This window comes from Rhea pennata, chromosome 22 (assembly GCF_028389875.1).
Source record: "Rhea pennata isolate bPtePen1 chromosome 22, bPtePen1.pri, whole genome shotgun sequence".
NCBI lineage: Eukaryota > Metazoa > Chordata > Aves > Rheiformes > Rheidae > Rhea > Rhea pennata.
The window spans coordinates 916233-938467 of NC_084684.1; the positions used below are offsets into that span (position 1 = coordinate 916233).

At 43.5% G+C, this 22235-nt stretch overlaps 2 protein-coding genes across 6 annotated transcripts in view; both read right to left on the reverse strand.

Moving 5' to 3' along the window:
- Positions 1–9292, reverse strand: part of UBR4 (ubiquitin protein ligase E3 component n-recognin 4) — an 81252-nt gene extending 71960 nt beyond the window's left edge. For all 3 annotated transcript variants that reach the window (XM_062593536.1, XM_062593535.1, XM_062593534.1), the window contains exons 1-13: positions 9149–9292; positions 5699–5796; positions 4859–4962; positions 4018–4147; positions 3774–3913; positions 3311–3413; positions 2516–2657; positions 2214–2338; positions 1626–1750; positions 1300–1359; positions 971–1161; positions 642–741; positions 416–553 (exon numbers count right to left, since the gene is read on the reverse strand). In XM_062593536.1, the coding sequence (XP_062449520.1) occupies positions 416–553; positions 642–741; positions 971–1161; positions 1300–1359; positions 1626–1750; positions 2214–2338; positions 2516–2657; positions 3311–3413; positions 3774–3913; positions 4018–4147; positions 4859–4962; positions 5699–5796; positions 9149–9285 (1593 nt within the window). In that variant the 5' untranslated portion in view covers positions 9286–9292. The remainder of the gene's footprint in view (positions 1–415; positions 554–641; positions 742–970; positions 1162–1299; positions 1360–1625; positions 1751–2213; positions 2339–2515; positions 2658–3310; positions 3414–3773; positions 3914–4017; positions 4148–4858; positions 4963–5698; positions 5797–9148) is intronic.
- Positions 9293–9870: 578 nt separating this feature from the next.
- EMC1 (ER membrane protein complex subunit 1) lies at positions 9871–22157 on the reverse strand. Of its 3 annotated transcripts, XM_062593555.1 has the most exons (23): positions 22047–22157; positions 21637–21761; positions 21302–21367; positions 21040–21133; positions 20480–20608; positions 19808–19934; positions 19273–19422; positions 18885–19052; positions 18218–18289; positions 17680–17739; positions 17289–17411; positions 16948–17044; positions 15966–16082; positions 14785–14984; positions 14385–14534; positions 13801–13962; positions 13389–13508; positions 12996–13133; positions 12436–12609; positions 12058–12268; positions 11735–11819; positions 11086–11215; positions 9871–10865 (listed from the first exon to the last, which is right to left on the reverse strand). In XM_062593555.1, exons 1-23 carry the CDS (start codon positions 22139–22141, stop codon positions 10686–10688), a joined length of 2973 nt encoding a protein of 990 aa, XP_062449539.1. In that variant the 5' UTR covers positions 22142–22157; the 3' UTR covers positions 9871–10685. The 3 variants fall into 3 exon arrangements, with proteins under 3 accessions (XP_062449539.1, XP_062449542.1, XP_062449541.1); XM_062593558.1 differs by lacking the exon at positions 21302–21367; XM_062593557.1 differs by lacking the exon at positions 17680–17739.
- Positions 22158–22235: the final 78 nt, after the last annotated feature.

A 22235-nucleotide genomic window follows, 5' to 3' on the forward strand; every position in this document is an offset into this window, starting at 1 on the left:
TCTACTAAATTATCTATTAACATTTCTTCAAGGCTCCCCCCCCTTAATTTGTATCAAAAATATGTAGAAAAGTTCAAAACAAGTCATCTACACCAAGCTTGTAAGCAACACTTCAGGTAACAGTTTCAACAAAAAAGCACCTGTGTTGAACACAGACTTTTCATCTTCTCACTTAATTCACAAATAGCACTGAGCTTACAGAAAAATTGTTCTAGAACAGGTTTGTCAAACCTACAGTCTCCTAAAAGGTGGGGGGGAGGGGGGAAGAGAGACAGAGAGAGCCCCCAGTTGATAGCTTAATTCTAAATTCTTCTTAATATATTCATAGCTTGTAATGAAAGAATTTTTCATGCAGCTGACACTTTGTGAGAGTGGTTCTGCTACACAACTTCTCTAGCAGCATGCCAGTTCCTACCTTTCTGTAGGAAGTAGACAGCAAAGTCAGCAACAAATTAGTGAGTGGTACAGAATCTATCAGCCGCTGGATTCTCTGAATTGAAGTGCTTTGTGCCATGATATCCAGCACTGCTGGTGGACCATCACTCTCCCAGCCCTGGACAACAGCATCGAAAGAGAATTTGAAGTGTGTATCCATGCAGAAAGGAAAATATTTCACAAGAACATACATGCTACCTACACACCTTGTGCAATGCCTCCACTTGCAGATCTTGAAAGAGCGATGATAGCAGTTTGATGGCATGATTCGCTAGCACTACTGACAGAACACCAAACCCTTGATGTCTACAGAAAAACAAAAGATAAGATGTAACCTCAAAGAACACCAAATTGAGCAAGTGGATTAAGGAACTGTTTTGCTAAACTGAAAGAAAAGAACTAGGCAATAAAGAATCAAGACTCGAATTACAAACATGGAGAAAATTTAAAGAGACCAGCAAGACTCTGAAGCAGTTGCTTGCTATGCCTTCTTAGATACATGGAAAATGATTACCTCCATGAAACATCAACATACCCTTTCCCAGGTCCTAGCTTGGGAGACCCAACTCCCTCCTTAGTGCGAGCAATAATGTCTCTGACACGTAAAGCGGCCAATGGATCTTTCTCCTTTCCCTTATCAGCCAAGGCCGTGGGGCTGAGGTTCAAGATGAGGAAGAGGCTGTTTAGCAAACACCAGGCCCCAAGCAGCTGGAAGTTCTGATAATGCTATCATCCAAAAATGGAACAAGTAGAGGAGGGGAGGGGGAAGGGAAAAAAAAAAAGAGAGAGAGAGAGTATAAAACCAAATGCCAAAATATACCAGCACAAAAAAGCAAAAACGCTTCCTGAAGAGACAAATCTTACCTCACCACCAGCACGGCGTGAATTGCTGATGGCTTGTCCAATCATTTCATAGATTTCAAGCTGCAAATAAATCAAAAACCTCCATAACGTTTAAGAACTCTACTGGGCAATAACTAAACCATTCCACACACTTTTAGGACTCCCATGTCTCAAACAGGAATTTTTTTGCCCTCCACAATTAACAACCCCATTACTTCTTGAGAGATCAGCTAGCCTAATGCCTAGCAGCAACAGATATGTACGGCAATCCAAATAAATACAAATTCTAGGTACATCACTTGCCAAGAATGAAAACAACAAATATGTTCTCCTTCTCATCTACTTACACATTTCTGTACAATAGTGGCAGCATCATTTTCATAATCTTCCTCTTTAGAACTTGTTGACCCAGTTCGTACCTGTTGAGTGCTACCCACGTGTAGGATGGCCATGCAAGTTGCCACGCTCACACCTGATTGTAGATAAGTGAAGGTAACATTCTTATTAATAGATGATCTTGGGACTAACTGTTTCTATTCAGTACATTAGGACAAGCACTATTAAACACGCACATAAACTTGAGGGAGTTGAGAATACTCAGTAATACAACTGACAGATTAGAAAATCTTTCTGAAGTATTCCCAAAAGAGTAAAGTTTTGTCTGATAAATAAAATATGATGTATGTAAACAAATCAATATCATCTTTACGGCAATCTTCACACTCACCTTCGCTCACCTTTATAGAATATATCAGGGTATCAGTGTAACTGGAACAATTTTCAGATTGGCAGAGTCACCACATTATACAATTAGCTTTCAAGTCCATGGGAAATAAAGGTTGCTTTTAAGCTGACCCTTAAATAGGTACTTAACAAAGCAGAGAAAAAGCAAGAGCACCTTAAAGCTCTGCAAACAATAAAGAAAATCCACTCACCTGCATAGAGACAGCTGAGAGCAAGAACAGTCACATCTTGGAGCCGCGTGGGTGTCAGGGGCTCCAGTACAGGCAGAGACAGAGTATCCAGAGCCATGGTCACATCTATTACCAGCGAATGAAATCTACAGTAACACCACAAATTAAGGTTCAGAAATGCAATGTACACTCAGAAAAGGGCTTTCTGCATCAGACAGCTCACAGAAGCAGCACAGTAACCAATACCACACAGTTTGCCCATTTACATTGTCTCCTACAGTGCACCCAGCATATACTGGAGAACAGCGACTACAGAGTCTTACCCATTGCGAACAGCAGTGGCATCTGCCACCGTGGCTGGCATAATAAAAAACGAGTTGGCTGACACTGCGTCTTGAAATCGATTTATGTATCGCAAAAAGTACGGCAAGTTCAGGCACACTCTCAGCAGTTTTTCAGAGCCACCTACCAAACAAAAATAGCAGTGCTTTATTTTTATTGTTCTGTGGGAGAGTTTTTAGCTCAAACAGATGAGCCACAGGCTAACTTCAATACTACGCTTTCTCCTGTTGTTTCATGTCTACCATCTGTTTCATCTGACCTTCATCAGAAGCTGACTTAATTACACTTTGTGGTGAAAAAATACCATCATAGATGAGGTAATAGGTTAAAGACTTAAACCTAGTTTACAATGCTTAACCAGAGAGTGACATTTTCAGTCATTACTTGTAACAGGTGTCAGAGGCTCTGTGTGCATGCTACATGGCACATCAGGCCTAATTCAAACAGCAAGCTCTCCCTTCCTCCCACACCTGCTCAGTAACTCATCCCACAATGCTACTTCATATTGTCCTTTTTCTTCCCCGCAAAACACAGCTGCTGTATACAAATATATTGTGTTCATTTCTTCTACAATGAAAATGAGACTATGTTACAATCACAACTTCCCGTAGCAATGTCAGCATATAACATGATGACCAACAAGTGGCTCTTAAAGAACAACTGCTTTAGGTCAGAAAGTTTCCTCCTGTTCAGAGTCATAGGGTGTAACACAGGACAGACATTTCCTCTAGCCCTTTTTTTTTTTACCCCCCCCAACCTAAAAATCTGATTCTCACCAAGTTCTTGCAGGCTGGCTACATTCTGAGCGATGAATATGTTTTTCGTCTTTGCAGCAGAGGTTTGATCTGTAGAAGCCTGATCTTCATTTTCTCCTTCCACCTAAAGAGAAGCGTATGCTAAATACATCACAGAAGCATTTAGAGCACATAGTATTGCAATGAGTCTCCCTAAAGGAGAAAGGCTCATCAGCAGTACAGTTCCAAAGAGCTGCAAGTATCACAGAAAACATTAGCTTCCATAAGCCGTTAAAATCATTATAACCAGTTCAAGGCATACTGTATTTTCTGCTACTTTGTTCCTCAACAAGCAAGGGATATTTAAACAGTAAAGAAAGGTTTTACTTATACATGTGGATTAAAAAGCTACCACTTACTGCCCACTGCCCTTCTCTGTGTCAACATTATTAACACTAAAAAAAAAAAAAAACAGACCACTTCTATTCTAGGGTTACTTGATCACCTGTGTCTCTGGCGTGACTGATAGCGATGATGAGACTCTGGGATTAAACACTGATGTCAGCTGATTCAGGAAGTTCATCTGCACTTCCTTCTGTCTTAGTTCCGGGCTCACTGGGGAGGCCAGCTCCTTCTGGTCCTCTACTGTAGGAGAAGCAGCAAATCATAGTTTCACTTATCAAAAACATTGTATTTTCCACGCCTAACTCAAGTGCCACAGCGAAATAATCATACATTAAAACACCTACCATCAGAGAGCGTTTTGACGGTCTGAGGCAACTTGGCTGATTTCATCATTGCCGTGAAAGTAATAATTTCAGTTCGATCCAGGCGGCTGCAGCCTGTGCACAGCCCCTTTATCAACAGAATCAAGTGTTTCTGCAAAGAGACATCACGTAAAATTCAAATTCTCTTGATTCCAATTATTCTTTGGTGTCATTTACTCTCAACAGCTGCATTGAAACAACTGCAACTTCAGCTAATAAGGTTATTGCACCCTCACAGATCAACTCTGCTCTCATATCAAAGATCAGGAAGGCTTATTAATTGCAGCTGATTCAGCTAACATTGTCTTGTGCACTTGTTATGGAACAGTGCCTGAAAAAGCTATCTTTCTTACGGCATGCTAAGGCTTAAGACAAGCCCTGTCAGAAGCTACAGTGTCTGAACAGATTTAATTAACATAATGTAACATGCTTTTCCTCTTAAAGCCTTTTAAGATTCAAGCTCTTCCTAGAAGACTAAAATACAACCCGAGAAGAATCTGTCCTAAAAGACTGAAAGGACTGTTCTGATCTACATCATTATATAAAAACAAAACAGACTACAGGGAATTGCATCAGAAACACTTGAATTAGCTGACGTTCCCGAACAGGTCTGTTTAAACAAGGCTTCAGGCAACATTCATTTCAGTGCTCCCAAGCTGAAATTTTGAAAAAAAAGAAAGCATAGGGAAGACACAGCAGGTAGTAGCATCTACCAAAGTGCTAGATCTTAAACATTTTCAGAACTTCAGGAATTTTGCTTTGTACAACATGGAAGCAAACATGGAAGAGGCCTTTTGCTCACACGTTCAAAATCTGTGCTCACCTGTGAGACAGCACACGCTTCATCTGGGTTCTCAAGACGCAGCAGTGAGAATTCAATCAGAACTTTGCAAGCAGCTGCCACTGACTGCAGCTGGTTTCTTGGTACTGAAAAAAAAATAGATGTTTGCATCAGTCACTAGTTTTTAAATAATTCAGTGTAATGTATTCTTAATGCTTTCAAAATAACAGAATGCACACATGCGCACAGACAATCTCTCCTGTCTAAGACACAGATGCAATATGAATTCAGTCTCACCAAAATGTAACAAAAGAAGTGTCCATAAAGTAAGGATGATACCTACCACCCAGGTGCAGGGACTAAAACGAACAGATACAACGGCTTCTCTAGGAACACTTACTATTAATACCAAACTGACAGAGAAAGCACTGAAGAACATGAAAGAGGTTGACTTTTTCACAGAAATTATCAAGTTCTTCCGGACTAAACAATCTAAAATGTTTTCAGTCAAAAACTCTTGATCATTAAGTCTAGCACAGTAACATAACTTTACTTTCACATGCTAAAGAGTAATTTAAAAACACTGAAAATACATTCAAATGAAGTATTTGACCAAAAATAATTTCCCCTACATGAAGTCAGGTCAACATACGAAACACCAAAAAAATCAAAGCCACCCACAATTCGAGGCCAAACTCTGATATCGACAAATGCCTCTTTCCATCTGAATTCATTTGCCGTTAGAACAAAAGCTAGCAACGCTAGCCTGGTGATTCAGAAACAGGATTTGAGACAAATACCGAAAGGACAACAATCTTAGTCTACTTTTACTATCTCCTAGTCGTTAAGAGCAAACAAAAGCAGAGCATGGAGAACACTTACTCAGACCGCACACAGTAGTGATGTAATGCGTAGAAAGTGCAACAAAGGAGGAGTAGAAGGGCTCGTATTGTTTGTCATGGTGCAGGATTTCAGATTCGCTGCGATAAGAGAACGGAACAGAAGATAAGTCAATTAGATACAGCACAATAGCAGCTGCCATACAACACTCAGAACACGATATATCTACTAATATACGCAAGCCGAGCTCGTTAAAATCCCATACTCTTTCCAAATCCCCATCTGGAAAACAAAACGGTATTTCCAGACCAAGACAGAAACCTCTGCCCTACGTCCCATCTCGCGCATCCTCAGGGCAGATCCCTCCAGTAGCACGTGGATTGAGGCACCAGGATCACTCTCCACATCACAAGTTGAAGGAAACAATTTTGATACTGCATGTATTTTTCATTTATATTGCCAACAGGTCAGCATCTTTAAAAAACTGCCCTTCCAGAATTACCTAAAGCTTGCTTACTACTGAACTCCTGCAAAGTTTGGACAGTTTGTTCTGTTAATGCTACACAGCACTTGCCAGGACCGGAATACAGGCATTCATTCCCTATCAAGGCACGTTGTCAACTGAAGTTTATGCAATTCTGCAAAACAGAGAATCAAAACAGCCAGTTGCGCTATAACAACAAATACTCAACGTGTATTTGTGTTGGAGAGTACGGAGTTTTAGCAGGTAACCCACAGCAGAGAAAAATAAATCACACACTCTTAACCTGCCTCATGGGTAGAGACTTACAACTTCTGAAAACCGCATCGTTTCGCTATTCCACCACCGCAGAAATCCACACAGAGCGCAGAGTGAGCAAAAATTTAACATCAGCTCAAATCAAAAGTGAAAACTGTAAAGCAAAATATACACCAACACGGGTTTCTCAAGGAAGCTTCCTAGCCAAGGAAGACATCTATTACGCACAGAAACAACGCGCTAAAGGCAGCAGCAGCAAAGCTTCACACCACATCCTGCTTGAACAGAAAGCTGAAGAGAAACAGTGCTCTGCCTCCAGGGCTAGCTCAGCCCTTGATTTTTACTGTAATAAAATTAAGTAACACAGACACCTGCCTATTAAACGAAGGTCTCATCCCGCCAAGGATTGCTATATCCAACTAAAACGATGATTTCCCATGTTCAGCATTCTGCCTCCGGAAACGGCCAGCACCACTGCAAAATGAGCCACTTATCCCCTTCACGCGCTCGCAGCCAACGATGCCAGCTTTAACGAACGGGGAGAGGAAGAGGACGCACCGTTCCCTGCTGACCTCAAGTCTGACCTATTTATGCCCAGTCACTTTCCCTATCTTCTGTCATCTCTTCCTGACCCAAGGGAAAGTGTTACTGAAACAGAACAAACCATGGAAGATGGGGTTTTTGTCTGCCACAGAAAGAGGGAGAGAAATACTCAACAGCTTTGTAGCTGTGCTTTCACAGTCCCGAGAACATTTTTTTCAGTAGCCTACGCAAAAAGCTTAAATGGAAAAATAGCTGTTACAAACTGGGAAGCTTTGCTTGAAAACATTCAGTAACGCAACAGTACTGGATTTCAAAGGTTTGCCTCACCAGGCTCGCTTGCCAGAAATGCACTGCTGGGTCAAAAGCCCAGACTCAAACACGCAAAAAAGTTCACATCTCATATGCTGAGACACCAGTTTTGCTCATCTACCTCTATGTGCAACCATACCTTAGAAGCAGGAAATATATGAAATATATTTCAAGAGAACAAATAAGAACACATTGGGAATACTGTAGTACAGAAAAATTTGGCAGCTCCTCCGTTACCATTCTGCTGCATAGGTCAAGCTGTGCAATGTGGAAAATCCATGAGATATAGAAATAAAGGTATAGAAACTAGAACAAGTCAGGGTATTTCATGACAGTCTGAAAATAAGTGATTTGTGTTTTATACAAATAAGTCATGGACATCTTAGGGTATAAAACAACCTTTAAAAGTGGAAGACAACTGTCAACTAATCATCATCAAGTCTTTGCAAGTAAATGTAACAGTTTAATCTAGAATAAGCCAGAATAATGTTTTTTATATAATGAAATTTATTAATAATTCAGGCTTTGCATAGCGAGAGTCACTTAAGTATCTGCTTCACAGAAAAAAAAATCCTTACTCACGCTAACCCAGAGGCCTCCATGTCACTATCAAATATAACATGTCAGCAACAAATACCATCTCCCTTCTCAGTTCTGCTTCCAAATTTTAAAGGGGTCAGAAATAGACCTCTTGTGTAAGACAGCAGGCACAAAAGCAGCCTCTTCCTTGAAAAGGCATAAACAGTAGGTGCAGGAGTTTGCTGGCTACTGAAAGACTCCTGAAAAAAAAAATAATCAGACCCATTTGACCACCACAGACTTTGTAAACTGACCGCATCCCAAGTCAACTGTGTCTCTCCCAGTCAGTATTTCCATAACTTATGTTAAATAAGAGGCCAAAGCCTACTAATTCCTGAATGTACCTGCTAATAAGAAAATTCCAGTGACCTGCTGATGCCTAAACTCAAAAATGAAGCAAACCACTCGTGAGAAAAACATGTAAATCTATTTATTTCAAAAAGAATCACAGTGCTGATTTTGCTGTTATTACGCCATTTTTATTTACTGGTGATTAGTTTGTGGGCTATATCAACCAGCAGTCTCTCTGAAACACCTGCCAAGCATCTTACCAAAATAAGCTGAGCAGATACAGCCTTTTCAGAAATCAACGGATAGGTTATTTGTGCAGACTATAAAGAGCATGACTCCAACTCTGAAGAAGGGATTTTCATCCCCTGTGACATGTAACATGCTACGCCAACGCACGAAATACAAGACATCGTTCCGCAGGACTCCACGGCCCTCGAACTTCCATGACTTTAAAGCCATCATTTTCACTAAGCGGGGGAAGGACCCTCCCACAAAAGTCAAGCATATCTGTTTAGTGATACTGTCATACAGAAACGATTCAATGAGCATTAAGCACAGTGACAGCAGAGCTCCACAAGACAGAGCTGAGGCGGGAAGGTCAGTAAAAGAAAAATTACTCTAAGAAGCACCTGGATAGCATAAACGCTCAGCACGCGCAGGTGCCTGGGCGGACCGCTGTGCCTACGTACAAAGGCGCAGCGCACTGGTTTCAGGCACCCAGTTCAGCCACTCTGCGCCAAAACAGCACACCACAAGGCTGGATTTTGTTATCCTCGTTACTACGGCACTTAGTCTTCGTTTCCTAACGTGTAACTGGAGGACACGCTGCTGTGCTGTTCCGACCTAGCGTCTTAGGCCGCAAAACGAGCTACAAACCGCGCCGAAGCGCGGAGTGCGCCCACGCGCCGAGAAAAGGCCCCTCTGCCCTTCCCGGCCGCGGCGCCTCCCGGGCTGCGGCAGGCCGCGACTAACGCTGCCCCACCCCCCGCGGCCGGCCTGCCCCGGCGGGGAGACCCCGCTCCTCCCCTCACCTCTCGATAACCGAGGCCAGCAGCTGCGGGAGCTCCTTCATCTCGAAAGCCGAGTAGGAGGCGGAGAGCAGGGGCCGCACGGCCACCTCCCAGCCCAGCTCCGCTGCGGCCCCCGCGCCGCCGCCGCCCGCCGCCATCTTGCCGCTGCGCTGGGCGCGGGGGGGGGGAAGCGGCGCAGTGGGACGGCGCAAGGCGGAAGCGGCCCCTCCCGCCCCGCCGCCAGACAGGAAGTGGCGCCGCACGCGCCGCGCCTTCTCATTGGAAGCGCGGAGCCCGGCCCCGGCGCCTGCGCAGTAGATGAGTCAGCAACTTTGCGGCGCGTGCGCCCTGGCCCTACAGGGGCGGGTGGGTGTGCGCATGCGCGGTGCCTCCTCCCTCCCCTCTGTCATCCTTGAAGAATGACCCAAAAGAGGCAAATCCACTTAATAAACCGTGGGGACTCGGTGCGTGAAGCAGCACCCTTGTGTTGTTTGGAGAGGGAGCTTAAGTACAGCGGTGACCGTTAGGAGAAGTGTCCCAGTGAGGTACAACTAGCTGCAAAACTTGATTAGGACAACTTAAAATCAGAGCCTGACATTAAACCATACCATAGAAGCCAACTTCCAAGCTCCACCGAGGGAAAACGAAAGATCTTTACTCCTAAATGACAGTTCATGAAACCCAGCTTTGAGTTACCAATGAGCCACTTTACAGGTGCAGTTCAACACAATTCACGTCTCACCTTTTTGGACACGATTCTTTATTTTCTTTCTGTTAAAGAATGACACCAGAAACAGCCAAATAAATGAGCTCTGAGCTGTCCACCAAACATGGGAAATTTTTCAAAACAGGAAGAAATAATAAATAAAGACCATGAGAGACTTGACATTCAAACTCCTCCCACGCCCTTGCAACATACTTCAAATGGTCTCATGCTTAAATTTCCCACCAACATTCACGCAACTCCGAATGTTCCTCTCAGTGAACTGATTCAGCGCCACCTCTTCTTCTCACGTCTTGCATACAGTAGCTCACACATTTACCAAGTCCAGCATTCAAACCACAGTAGTTGTCAGTGTCCGACTGCCCCTCTTGCCAAGGCTTGAGTAAGGGTTGGGGTTGAAGAAGAGTTAGCATCAACTGGACACTCATCCTGAGAACGTTGGTTCAGGTAAAATCGGGGTACCGTGCTTTGGGAAGATAATGTGAGCACCAGATTCTAGGGCATTAGGACTTTTTTTTAACCTCATTTTGAAAGTTTTGGAGGGTTTTTTTAAAGTCATAACAGACTGATGTCTCTTTATTGTCTCTGTTCCATTTCTTCTCAGTAGGAGGCATACAGGCAACATACTGTTTTGTTGTCCTAGCAGCTTCTCCTTTCAAATATCTTCCAGCAGAAATGCAATATAGATACTCACCTCCGTTGCAGCCAGGAAAACAGGAATTTCTAAATGAACCCAGCGGCGACACTGGGTTGCAGACCATCAGCCAGTCCGAGTCTCAGATACTTTCTTCTCCAGCCTCATCGATGCCCTCAACATTCCCTTCGCCCGCAGGCTTACCGCCAGGCACGGTTCAGCAGCTTCACCTGAGCAAGTCTCTTTGTAATCATAGTGGCGAAAACCAGGCCAAAGAGAACGCTGCTTATCAGCACGTAGTCATAGTCATCTTTCAGGACATCGAACTGCTTCGATGGGTACACTCGGGTCTGATAGAGGTCCAGGCCATACGCAACAACCTAAAGAGAGGAGATCACACGCTGGTAATGCAGCTTCAAGCACAAAGCCAGGTACATCAAAAGCGATGGACCTTTTTAGCTCTCATTGAAAGAAGAAATGATTAAGCAGCGAGCAGCTGTGTGATGTGAAGTTACAGACTCCCTGCCACGGGTTATAGTATCGTGCTGCTCTAACTGCCATCTCCACAGCTCTGCCAAGAAGCCTCTGCCCTGTACTCACCAAACAAGTGGACTCTAGGCCAGAGGGGGCTGTATAAATTCCTCTCATTCGCGATATGGTTTGATTGTAGTTGATAAACCTCTCAGCATGGATCTGCACGTCCGGAGAATACGGAATCAAGTTCTCTTCTCTGAAAGGCGTTGAAAGAGAAATAAAAAACCATCTAAACATAGCATGCAAAGGAAAACTTCACTCACATTTTGTTTCCTAGGAATCAAGTCTGACCATTGTAAACTACTGACCTAAAGTAACAAATTTAGCAGCTTTTCATAGTGCAGGTTTATTTTTGCAACAAGTAGAAAACACGTGCCAGCTGGGTCACACTATACTGCAGCAGACTCCTTTTAGGGTTCTAAAGGTTTAAAAATAATCAAGTGTCATTCTAGAAACTTTGGTTACATCGACTGCTGTTTCTTTAACAGCAAACAATAGGCATTTTTCCCCTGGTGACAGGACCTGCTGTGTTACAGATAAATGTCCTCTGTCATCACAGATGGGCAAAAAGACAGCTGCATGAAGTGTCATGAAAAGATTGTCTTGAATCTGTCCACGAAAATTTGTTCTACTTCAGCATATTACACACAAACTTGTCACTCTCAAAAGGCTCATGAACGTTGTCCGTGAACAGTGGTTATCGCGCTTTCCTTACCTGCTTTGTTCCGTAGGGATTTCAGGACGGCGAGGATCCAGCAGAGCCTTTGGAAGGGAGAGGATGGCCCCAGAGGGAAGCCCAACTGTGCATTAAAAAGAGGTGCATCTTACAAATGGTCATTTCTGACAGCATTTTCTAACAACTAATGTAAATGCCCTCCTCGTGCATGTCCTTGCACTTGTCAAGAGTCCAACGCAGCCAAAAAGCAGGTAGGATCTTTGGCAAAAAGCTGCCTATCGCTCAGTTTTAAGTGTGATGCCTGGTTCGTGCAGGTAGCAACAATCTCTGAATACATTCAGAACAGAGCAGCGTGCACTTACCGAGCAAGTGACGACTGGTGATGCCTCGTTCAGTGATAGTGGCCTCCATGGCACTGATAGCAGACGGGAAGATGTAAGACTGCTGCAGGACCTGAGGTAAAAGCGGACGGTCGAGGGAGCTGAAGGCTGTGGCGTTGTATTGCTCCGTCCCCTCATACAGCTCCAGCACAGTGAACTCGTTCCGACGTGCCTTAGTATTCCAGTACTGGTACTGAAACAAGAGAGGAAGATGGATGTCCTTCAGGAATACAGAGCAAGTCAAGTCTACAGTACAGAGGTAGCAGCAAATCAGAGAAAGGTCAGGAAGTAGTTTGCATACAGGTTTGGCAACTGCTCCTACCTCCTAAAAATAAAGCACAAGAAGACAGGAGTTCTTACCACCACCCAGTTCTCCGAATGGACAATGTGAACAGGTCCCTTCGCTTTCTTCTGCACTGACGAGTGAATGATCCTGCCTGTGACTCCATCGATCAGATGTATTCCAATGAAAGTGCGCTCATGATGTGTATCAGTGCTCTCTGTCACCACAGCAAGCAGGTTTGGATTCAAGGACTGTAGCAGGAAAAGAAAAAAAGGCAGCTGAGATCCCTACTTTAGTGTCCAAGGCACCATAGTTACCTGCATTTCATGTGGGACCAGAGAAGTAATGAACAAAATATCTTATTAGCATAGATCATCTGGAGAAATCAAGCAGCAATCCCTCCCATCCTCAGATGTTTGATTGGCTTTTAATTGCTGCATGAAAACATTTCATATAAAAAAGCCCACCAAAATTAGTATCTTCTGCAGAAGATTCTGATTTTCTTAGGTTAGGGACACTGACTTCTGTATAGAAAAAAATGGCATCATAGAGCAAAGATTTAGTACCAGCAGTGCCTAAACAGGGTATAGAGATCTTCCAGTGATCTAATGCATCACCACAAAAGTTTCTACAGCACCTTATAGAGAACGCTGCGATCACCCATCACGCGGCCCTGGGAGTGCACATGCTCACTGGATCTCTTCCCTTTCACAGTCACTATCTTCTGCACTTCCGTGGGAATGACCACCTCCCAACTCTCCTCTGTTGTCAGGTCCTGCAAGAAACACAGGATGTAGAAGGTTTTATCTGATCCTCTGAAGACAGAGTCTCCACTAATAAGACACAGGAAGCTTCCTCCGCTTTTGGATTTTGAAAGCTTTTTAGGAATGTTCTGAGGCTTAGTAGAAGTCAAAAGCGAGCTGAACCGTTTACACTCCAAACAAAACTCCATAAAAGAAGTGCAAAGATCTACTGTTATCTAGAGAACTTACAGGAAAATATCACTTATGCTGTAATGTTTCTTCTATACCTTTTTCAGCCTGAACCCAGACAGTTTTCCCTGGTCGGCATCCACTAAATAAAAAAAGATAGAGTGGGCTATTTCTTCTAACTGACGAAGAACGTTCTTAGTTGCTGGGAAAGCTGTGACCTAGAAAAGAAAAGGAAAGAATTGTAACACAGGTTAATAATAATATAAAACAATAATTAAAAAAAAATCAACCAACAAACATGCAAAACAAACAAAAAAAGACCACTGGATATTTTAGAACACATTTGTTATGAAGTTTTACTTGAATAAATAACCTCATCTCTTTTTTTCAATGTAACTCTCTAACTCTCTCTCTCTCTTTTTTTTTTTTTTTTTTTACCTTGCTCCAAAAAAATGGGAGGAATAATTAACCTGAACAGGAAGAATGCTGCCTGGAGGCAAAGCAATTTACCTTATACTCATCATCAATCAGGAGCAGTACTTTGGCATAGTCTTGATCCATAATAGGCAGAAGCAAAGTCTGAAGGATCGGACGCTTCAGAACAGGCGGAGCTACCTGACTCCGCTTCCCAAAGATGGGGTTGAAGACATAGAGAAAACTCATTTTGGTTTCCTAAAAAACAAACAAGATGCAAAACTTTCTTTAAAGCCAACAAAAGAGCTGTTTTTCCATCACCACATACTGGTGCGGGCTATTCAGACCCTGGGTTCAACCGCTCCACTCTGAAAACGCGTTCTGTTTGAACACGCATACCAAAACAATCCTCTGTTGAGAGAGTAAACATTGTTCTATCTAACCCCTATCTGCCACCTGCTGAAAAAATGAATCACATTATTCTTTTTATTTAAATAATTCAAAACAAGCATCCCGACAGAGTTAGGACTGTGTTGAGCTTTGCTTCCCTTCAGCTGTCATTCCCCTCCTCTCCCTACCCACATCAGTGATAACCACATGATCACCCCCCAAAAATGCTTCCTAAATGCAGTTTCCCTAGTTAAGCGGATTCAACAGAGGGATAGAGAAAAGGAACTCACCTTGTCCTTCACAAGCAGCGTACATTGTGGAGGGTGGGGGAAATGGGCTGTTGTTCTCTGGACCATCAGCTTAAAGGAGGAACCTGGTCTCACATTCCTGAGGTACTGCTTCCACAGGATGGTGCCAGAACTGCTCTCAATACCAAAAAGCTGAGCAACAGAGAGACCACAAAAAAGCCAAAGTCTAGATCAACGCATCTTTCACATTTAAGCACTGCAGTTTAAGCTCTGCAGCTTGCTTTGGAGGATGACAAAGAAAGAAGAGTCTTAGTCCCTCTCCAATGCCACCACAAAACACACTGCTCATATTTTCAGGATATTCTTACATGATGCAGGGAAAATTCAGTGGTGAGATCCTTTGCTACAGTCTAGAAACAGATTCCTACCCTACCTTCCTCACCTTGCCTGAAGCTGTGACCATCACCATCATTTTCTGGAGATTGAATTCATCTCTAGCCAAATTATCAATATTAATCTCATTCTTGATCTGGCTCCGGGGTTTCCTGGCATCATAAAACATCTTCCAAAGATGTGCTGTCCAGGCTTGCAGCAGGATAAGTTGGGAGGACAGCCGCTTCAGAAACATCCCTAGCAAACCATCTACAAAAGGACCAAAAATGATAACTGAAGGGGGAAAATATTACATAACTGAAGGGGAAAAATGTTACTTCCCATTCTATAATTCAATTACAGTCTCCGTCAGTAAAAGTAAGGGGCCATGCCTGAACTTAGACAACTCTTGGCTTCTGCCTTCCTCTCCAGAACAGCAGATTTATATTTACCATTTCTATTACGGACTTTTGGGTATTTACCGTCCTTTTCCCACTTCACCCTAGTGCAGCTCATTCCAAAAGACACTCTCAGCAACTGAAAGCAAACTTTCAGTTTGCAGAGGATATGCTCTCTTCTTTTGTATTCCTTCTTTCTCACTGGTGTACTCAGCAAGTGCCCACCCAAAGCTAACCTGCCTACATAGTCTCAAGTTCTGTTTGTGCTTGTTATTCAGAGTAACAGAACCACATGTGAGGAAGGAAAAAAACCCCAAAACTTAATTCTGCCCAGTGAGGGTTTATATTGCTCCTGTCAAGGAGCTAAAAACACCAGACAACTATATTTCACCACTGAGGAAAACAAGCAGTAAAAAAGATAAAGATGCACTAGAAAAAACTTGTCAGAAAGATTTGGAAACACTGCATACAGTCTCTGAGGTTACCTTGAATGGCTGCATCCAGGACAGCAAGAAAAACAAAACAAAGCAAAAACAAAAGCTATTGCAAATGAGTCTTCCAGAAAAGACAATAAGAGGATCAAAGGGAAATGTTTAGGAAAGATGGCAAAAGTCTTTCCTACCTCTGTTACATTCATAGACTCACGTGATTTGCCTTTGGCATTGGGCTTTAAAAGTTGGGACAGAAATGAGTTTATTTCTGATCCTATTGATCATGTTGCCAATAGTGAAAATTTAAATCCAAAGAACTCACGGCTTAGAGAAAAACTATACATTTCTTCAGGAAAACAAAACAAAACAAAAAACCAGAAACTCACATGTTTATAGCTAATACCATTAAGTTTATGGCTTACCTGCTTTCTTTCCAAATTCCCCCTCCAACTCAGCCTGTGCCCCTGTTAGAGGTAGATCCACCATCTCCAAGCTTACCACCTCTGCTAGTGACTCCTCTCTACTCCATACAACTTTTCCTGGAAAGAAATACAAGTAGAATATCGGCAAATTAAAAAAAAAGCACAAGCATACTGCACATATGTGTTACGTCCACTATCAGGATTGGCTAAAGCAACTGAAGATCTTTTGAATTTCATCTCTGGAAATAGATTTTCAAAGGTAAAATCTTTGCTCACTCTAAGATCTTCCAATGGTCCTTAAAATGCAAATCACTGGTTCTGGAAGCAATGCAAAATACTGTACATCTGTTTAATATAATGTGCCCTAGTATTTCACACAAAGACTATGAAAAATACCTTATTCAACTGGAATCACTTCAGAAAACATAGGAACAATAAGAGCAATCAAACATTTTGAAAGGGTTGAAGCCATTAAGTCCATTTAAAATAACAGACACAACGTATGAACTCCGGAATGCCTATTAAGCCCTCGAGGATTCAAGTTGTCAAGACAGACTTTCAGCCTTTTCTGTAAACTAACAATTTTGCCTTGAAGATCTTTTTTGAAGACACTTTAAGAAAGATCTACAAGAGGGCTTAGGCTCTCATTCTACAATGAGAGTTCTGAAATCTGTAGAAATCCATGAAACTCAAAGGCTCTGTCTGCACAAACACCACTGCAGAATAGGTTTCTCAGATGGATTCTCTTGTGACAGTGGAAGATAATATGACTTTCTGGTCTCCTTCCCAGGACTTAGCTCAGGACCATCCATTAAGCTCAGTAACCTGTATATTGCAATCACACAAGTCAAATTAATTTTGCCACTTTCCAAAGAGAGCAGTGATAAGATATGATAGTTTGGGACTGGATTCCATAACTCTGGAGATAACTTCTTGTCCTACAGTGACAAAATGGACCATTTTAGCTGTTTGTGCCACTTACCAGGCTGCTGGAGGAACACTAGCATGTGATCTTCTGTTTGTACCAGCGCTCGATAGCCCACAGAGTCATCCTTCTTCAGAAAGACCTGGATGTATAGCTGGAAAAAAAGAGCAAGTGAAGCACTGAGGATGATGTCCATCAGCTGCTTGGACAAAACAGAAACAACCCTCAGGCCTCAAAAGTGAAAGGAGTACAAACAGTATGGCTGTAGGCACCAGTCTCATACATCAGCAGCAAGCCTTTCACCTTGTCTGAAGAGCTCTACTGGTCCTGCCAAATTGGGTTATAGAGAGCAGTACAAGTCTGATAAGCCACATGATTGAAATAAGCTCCCTGCTCACCTGCTCCGGTTTGGCACCACTCTGATCCAGGCTAAAGGTAATTGTGGTATCCAACAATCTTTGACCAGTTTCAACCAGGTAGAGATTAATATTGTAGGTGTGATTGGAACAAGTTAAGGATTCCTACAACATCATGGAGGAGAAAAAAACAAGTTAAACACACACATCACACCAAATCAAATTCCATAAGAAGGTTTCATGTTTAGCAAATTCTTGTGGCTTCAAGAGGTTTTAAGATGGTTTTAGATTGGTTATACAGAATTGGTGCAAAACACGCGTCTCCAAAAATATGATATAATACCATTTTCATTCTGTTCCCATGTGAAGGAAGAAAATGGACTATCAATCATCAAGAATTTCCACTGCTCTTGGGAACAAACTTGTTTTATACCTGTTTCTGGGAATCCTCCAGAGTACTTTCAGCATGAAGGCCATCAGAACTTCCAGATTTCTGCAGTGAGGATGAGAAGAGATAACATGGCTTGGGAGCACAATGAGTGTGTGGATGAATATGGGGCTTTGAGTGCCTGACAACAGCAAGCTCTATCTCTGGACTTGACTCTAAAAACAGGCCAGAGACAGTTCTGAAAAAGATGAAAGCTTGCTAAGTTCAATATTCCTAAGAACAGAAACCCTCTATGGATGGATAAAGCTGATTCATAGGCTGCATACAAGCAGCTTACACAAGGTTAAAATAGGCTGTACACAAGGCAGCGTGTTTCATGAAGCCAGAGGTAGCTTCAGCTGGATGTAATCAAGATCTGCTTGTGTTGTCTTCACATGTCTGCAAAACTAATAAAATCTTACTCTTTTTGAGGTTACTAAACACTCCTGGACCTGTGAAGGAAAATTCTTGAGGAATCCAATCTCAGCGCATGTCCATATTACAAAACTGTGCTGGTCACATAGTACAAGCAAATTGTATTCACCAGTTCACTCCTGCAGGTGAGGACAGCAGCCACAGTTTTCTCCCCAGTTGTTGCAAAGCTCACCAGAGCTGCCTGAAAATAAATTAATAGGAAAGCTTAAAGCCAACAAAAACAACAAGAACTACCTGCGCAGGAAATTAAGCCCTACTGAAACTAACAGTGGCTCCTCTACAACCAAATTCCAGATTTTATCATCTCACCAAAGATAAAATTACACTTCTTCAAAGCCTAAAAAAGGTTCTTGTAAAGAAGTAAATGTTTGACCTGCACAAGCTTTTGAACCACTACCTTTAGTATTATTGAGCTTTTTAAAGCTTTTTCACCTTTCAAAACTTCTCAGCTGGTCTCAGAGAAGTACTACTATGTCACTGGTCATTTAGACGTACACGACTCTCTGTCTAGCTCAAAACCAGCAGATCTACCCCACGCTAACAGTTGTCAGCAACAAAGCACACCTAAACTGACGTTTAAAAATATTTCATCAGCTAATATGAATGAAATCAAATGGTTTTCAAATGTTGCAGCAGAAAGCACAATTGAAATGGGAAACTCAGCAGCTTGTTCGCAATGCCAGGTGGGGGCAGGGGGTTCTGCTTGTTTCTAAAATTTTTAAGCTACAGTCAGCTCTTTCAGTTAAGAGTTCTGCAGCTGCATTTATCTTGGTTACCTGCTGGAAGTCCCGAAGGTGGCTGAGCAGCCCGTGCCTGTACTGCAGCAGGGAGAAGTGGCTTGGAGACAGCTGAAGGAAGAACTGGGTCCGCGAAATGCTGACAAAACTGGGTTGAGTGGCCAATATCCTGGGCTGGAAGCCATCAGCAAACTCCAGGTCAAGCGACTGAGAGAGGGAGATCAGCACATGTTTTCTCCAGTGAACCTAGCATCTTCCTTTTATAACCAGCAACGCATGCTTTATAAAGAGGTTGTTCGTATCAGGATAAACATGGAATAGAAGCAAGGAAGCTTGCACTACCACTGGAGCAAAGCTCTGGATCAATCAGTTTGGTATGCTTAGTTGGACAAGTAATTACTGATGATGCTCTGTCAGCGCTGCTCACCTGCAGTGGGATCTGCTTCATCTCCTGCTCCGTCGCCAAGGAGCAAACATAGAGCGAGAGCGTCTCCACGTCCACGCACACCAGCACGGCCTCCCCCACCACGCCGCATGCTCCAGGTAAGCTCTTCAGCCATGGGGCTGCTACTACGATCTGCCAAGCAAGACGCAGGCAAAGTTGTCAACAGCAGAAAAAAACTTTGAAGAACCAACATGGCCATGACCAAGATATTAAAGTCAGAAGTGTTTTTACCCATGACCCCAGGACAAACTGTCCATCAGCCTGAGATTTCCAGGATGGTCTTGACTCTGCCAGATGCAAATCTGATTAACTTTTGCTTTTCAGGGCATTCAGCAGTGGAAATCTATTTCTTGGCCCATAAGCAATGCCACAGTAAAAGGAAAGTTTAGACTCTAGTACTCTAAAAATTAATTTCTCTGCACATCGCACCATAGCTATCTAGTTGGAACAACATTCAGTAACATCAAAGCCAAGCTGGCAACAAATCCAACATTTTGAATCCCTATTCAAGCACTACCTGTTTTGTGATTTCTCCATCCTCCACACTGAAGGTTAGAACATTCAAGTGGCTCTGAGGAACAATTCCAAGTACGTGGATCATTCCAGTCCCGTGGGAATATAATAGCTGGTAGTGAGCAGTCTCACTGTAAGAGAAGCAGCTACTGTAAAGCATCATCTTCAGTTATTGCTCAAAACTACACTCAAATTACACTATTATGGGTCTTCTGAGGAAAAACTGACTCAACTCCTAACTCGCTTGTTCTAAAAGAAATATTCTTTCCATCAGCACAATATTTTATGGACATCTCGCCTTCAGTTACCGCTTTCTGCAATGAAAAATGTAAAGATGACAGAGACATAACAGGTGGTGAATTTCTCCATCCTTCTCTTACACTCTGCCCAATATTCTTCCTATACAATTAAACAAAGCAAAATAGTTTGTGGTTTCAGACGGGAGGACCTCTGTCATTTTCTGGAAAGAGTATTCCATTGGCAACGCTCATAAAACACATGGAAGTTCCCTCCCTACTGACTCTGTTTTTATCCTTTCAGCAAGTAACGCCTAGCTTTATTTGTTTTAGTACCTAAGTAGTTTTTGTAAGTAAAAGGAAAGCACAGCATCCTCTTATTCTCAAGAGATCAGGTTGCACGTCAGCAATTGAAGCTTCTGCTTAAAATACGTTCTTACCTTCCTGGTAAATGCTCTACCCATTTCTGGTGCCCATTGGAAAGGTAGTGAAGAGAGACGGCTGCCTTCTTCAGGACCGCCACGTATTTCACAGTGTCCTGTAGCCCCACCAGACTAGCCATCTGGAAACTAAGCACAGGGCAGAAACAGTGGAGGAGAAAATGATGTTTATGAAGAATCCACTCTGTTTAAAGACCTTCTTCAAGCATTCAATAGCAAACCGAAACTAAACATAGTCCGCTTTACCTATCTTTAGTGATTTCAACAGAGAGTATTAGGCTGGAATGCAAATGCCCCATATCAAAGCGGCACATTCCCTGTTCAACATGTTGTACACTGGGGGAGAAAACTTACCTATGAAAGACTTTGTATCTCCTCCTACTACTTGTCTGCCAAAGGGTAGAAACAGCATTAGACCTGACTGTAAGCTTCAGGAATTCCTAAAGTATTTGTCCATGTTTTATTTTAGAAACCTCACACCTAAATAACATTTCCCTAGAACACAACCTCTGCTTCCTACATCAGCACTACAAAGGGAAAGAGACAGTCCAAGCACCCACCTGCCAGTGTCCAGTGATGTCTCCCAGTTCAACCCACCAATGTTGGTCTCCCAGGAGCGGAGAATGCGCCCACCGTTGGACACAGTGATGGCATCTGCATAGAAAGCAAACAAAAGGACATAAATACAGGACTTTTTCCATCATAAAGTAGCGAGACAAGTAGTTTTGGCAAGTTTAATGGTTAGTCCAACAACACATGGCTGGAATCTCTCATGCAAGGACAGTTACTATTCCCCAGAATACCTATTAATATTCTCCTTACCCTGTCCATGGATCAGCATCGCATCTATTGCTCCTTCGGGAGTTCCCTTATCTACGTGGCGCCACACTGAAGGAACAAAGAGTTAAGTAGGAAACAGATTTGCTCCCCCAAATGCTTTTACTTGCTATTATGTTTAAATTTAGGTTTTTTACAGCTAAAAGCTCCTGCAATGCATGAGTCTGTCTGTCCTAAGCAGTAAGCTTTTGATCTGTGAGCTGACATAGCAGTCTGGCCAATATTAACTTACTGATATGAAAACATAGCATTAGCCCCACCACCGCCAGCAGACTGCCCAAGAGAAAATCCTGTTCAGCCCTAAAACCCGGCTCACTCACGGATTTCACCGTTCCTGGAGTTCAGCGCAGCCACAACATTCTTCTCGGTAGCCACGATGAGCTTCTTTGAGCCCTGCGAGGCCTCCAGGGAGGCGAACTTGAGCTTCCCCACATACTGCTGCCTCCTGGGAGAGAAGAGGGAAGGGGTGAGAAGGGGCCACGAGGAGCCTCACCGAGGCAGCGAGCGGGGAAAGCCCCCACACGGAGAGGATACAGCAGGACGGGGCACCAGGAAAGAACGGAGAGGGGGAAAACCAAAGCAGAAGAGCTGCTTCCCCCACGCACACGCACATCGCACGGAGACGAGGCCCACCGCTACCGGGCCGGCACCGCGGACGGGGCAAGCCCGGCCCCCCAGCTCCCCCCGCCGCTTCCCCCCGGCCCCGGCCCCGGCCCCGGCCCGCACCCACCAGTCAAACTTGCCCACTTGGTCCTCGTAGACGGCGGCCACCAACGGCGCCAGCAGCAGCAGCAGCACCACCAGCCCCCCGAGCGCTGCCGCCATGACAGCGGCCCGCCGCAATCCCGGCGCGCCCCGCGGCGTCGGCGGCCGCAGGGGGCCTCGCTCCACCGGGGCCGCCCGCGCCGGCGCCTGTGCG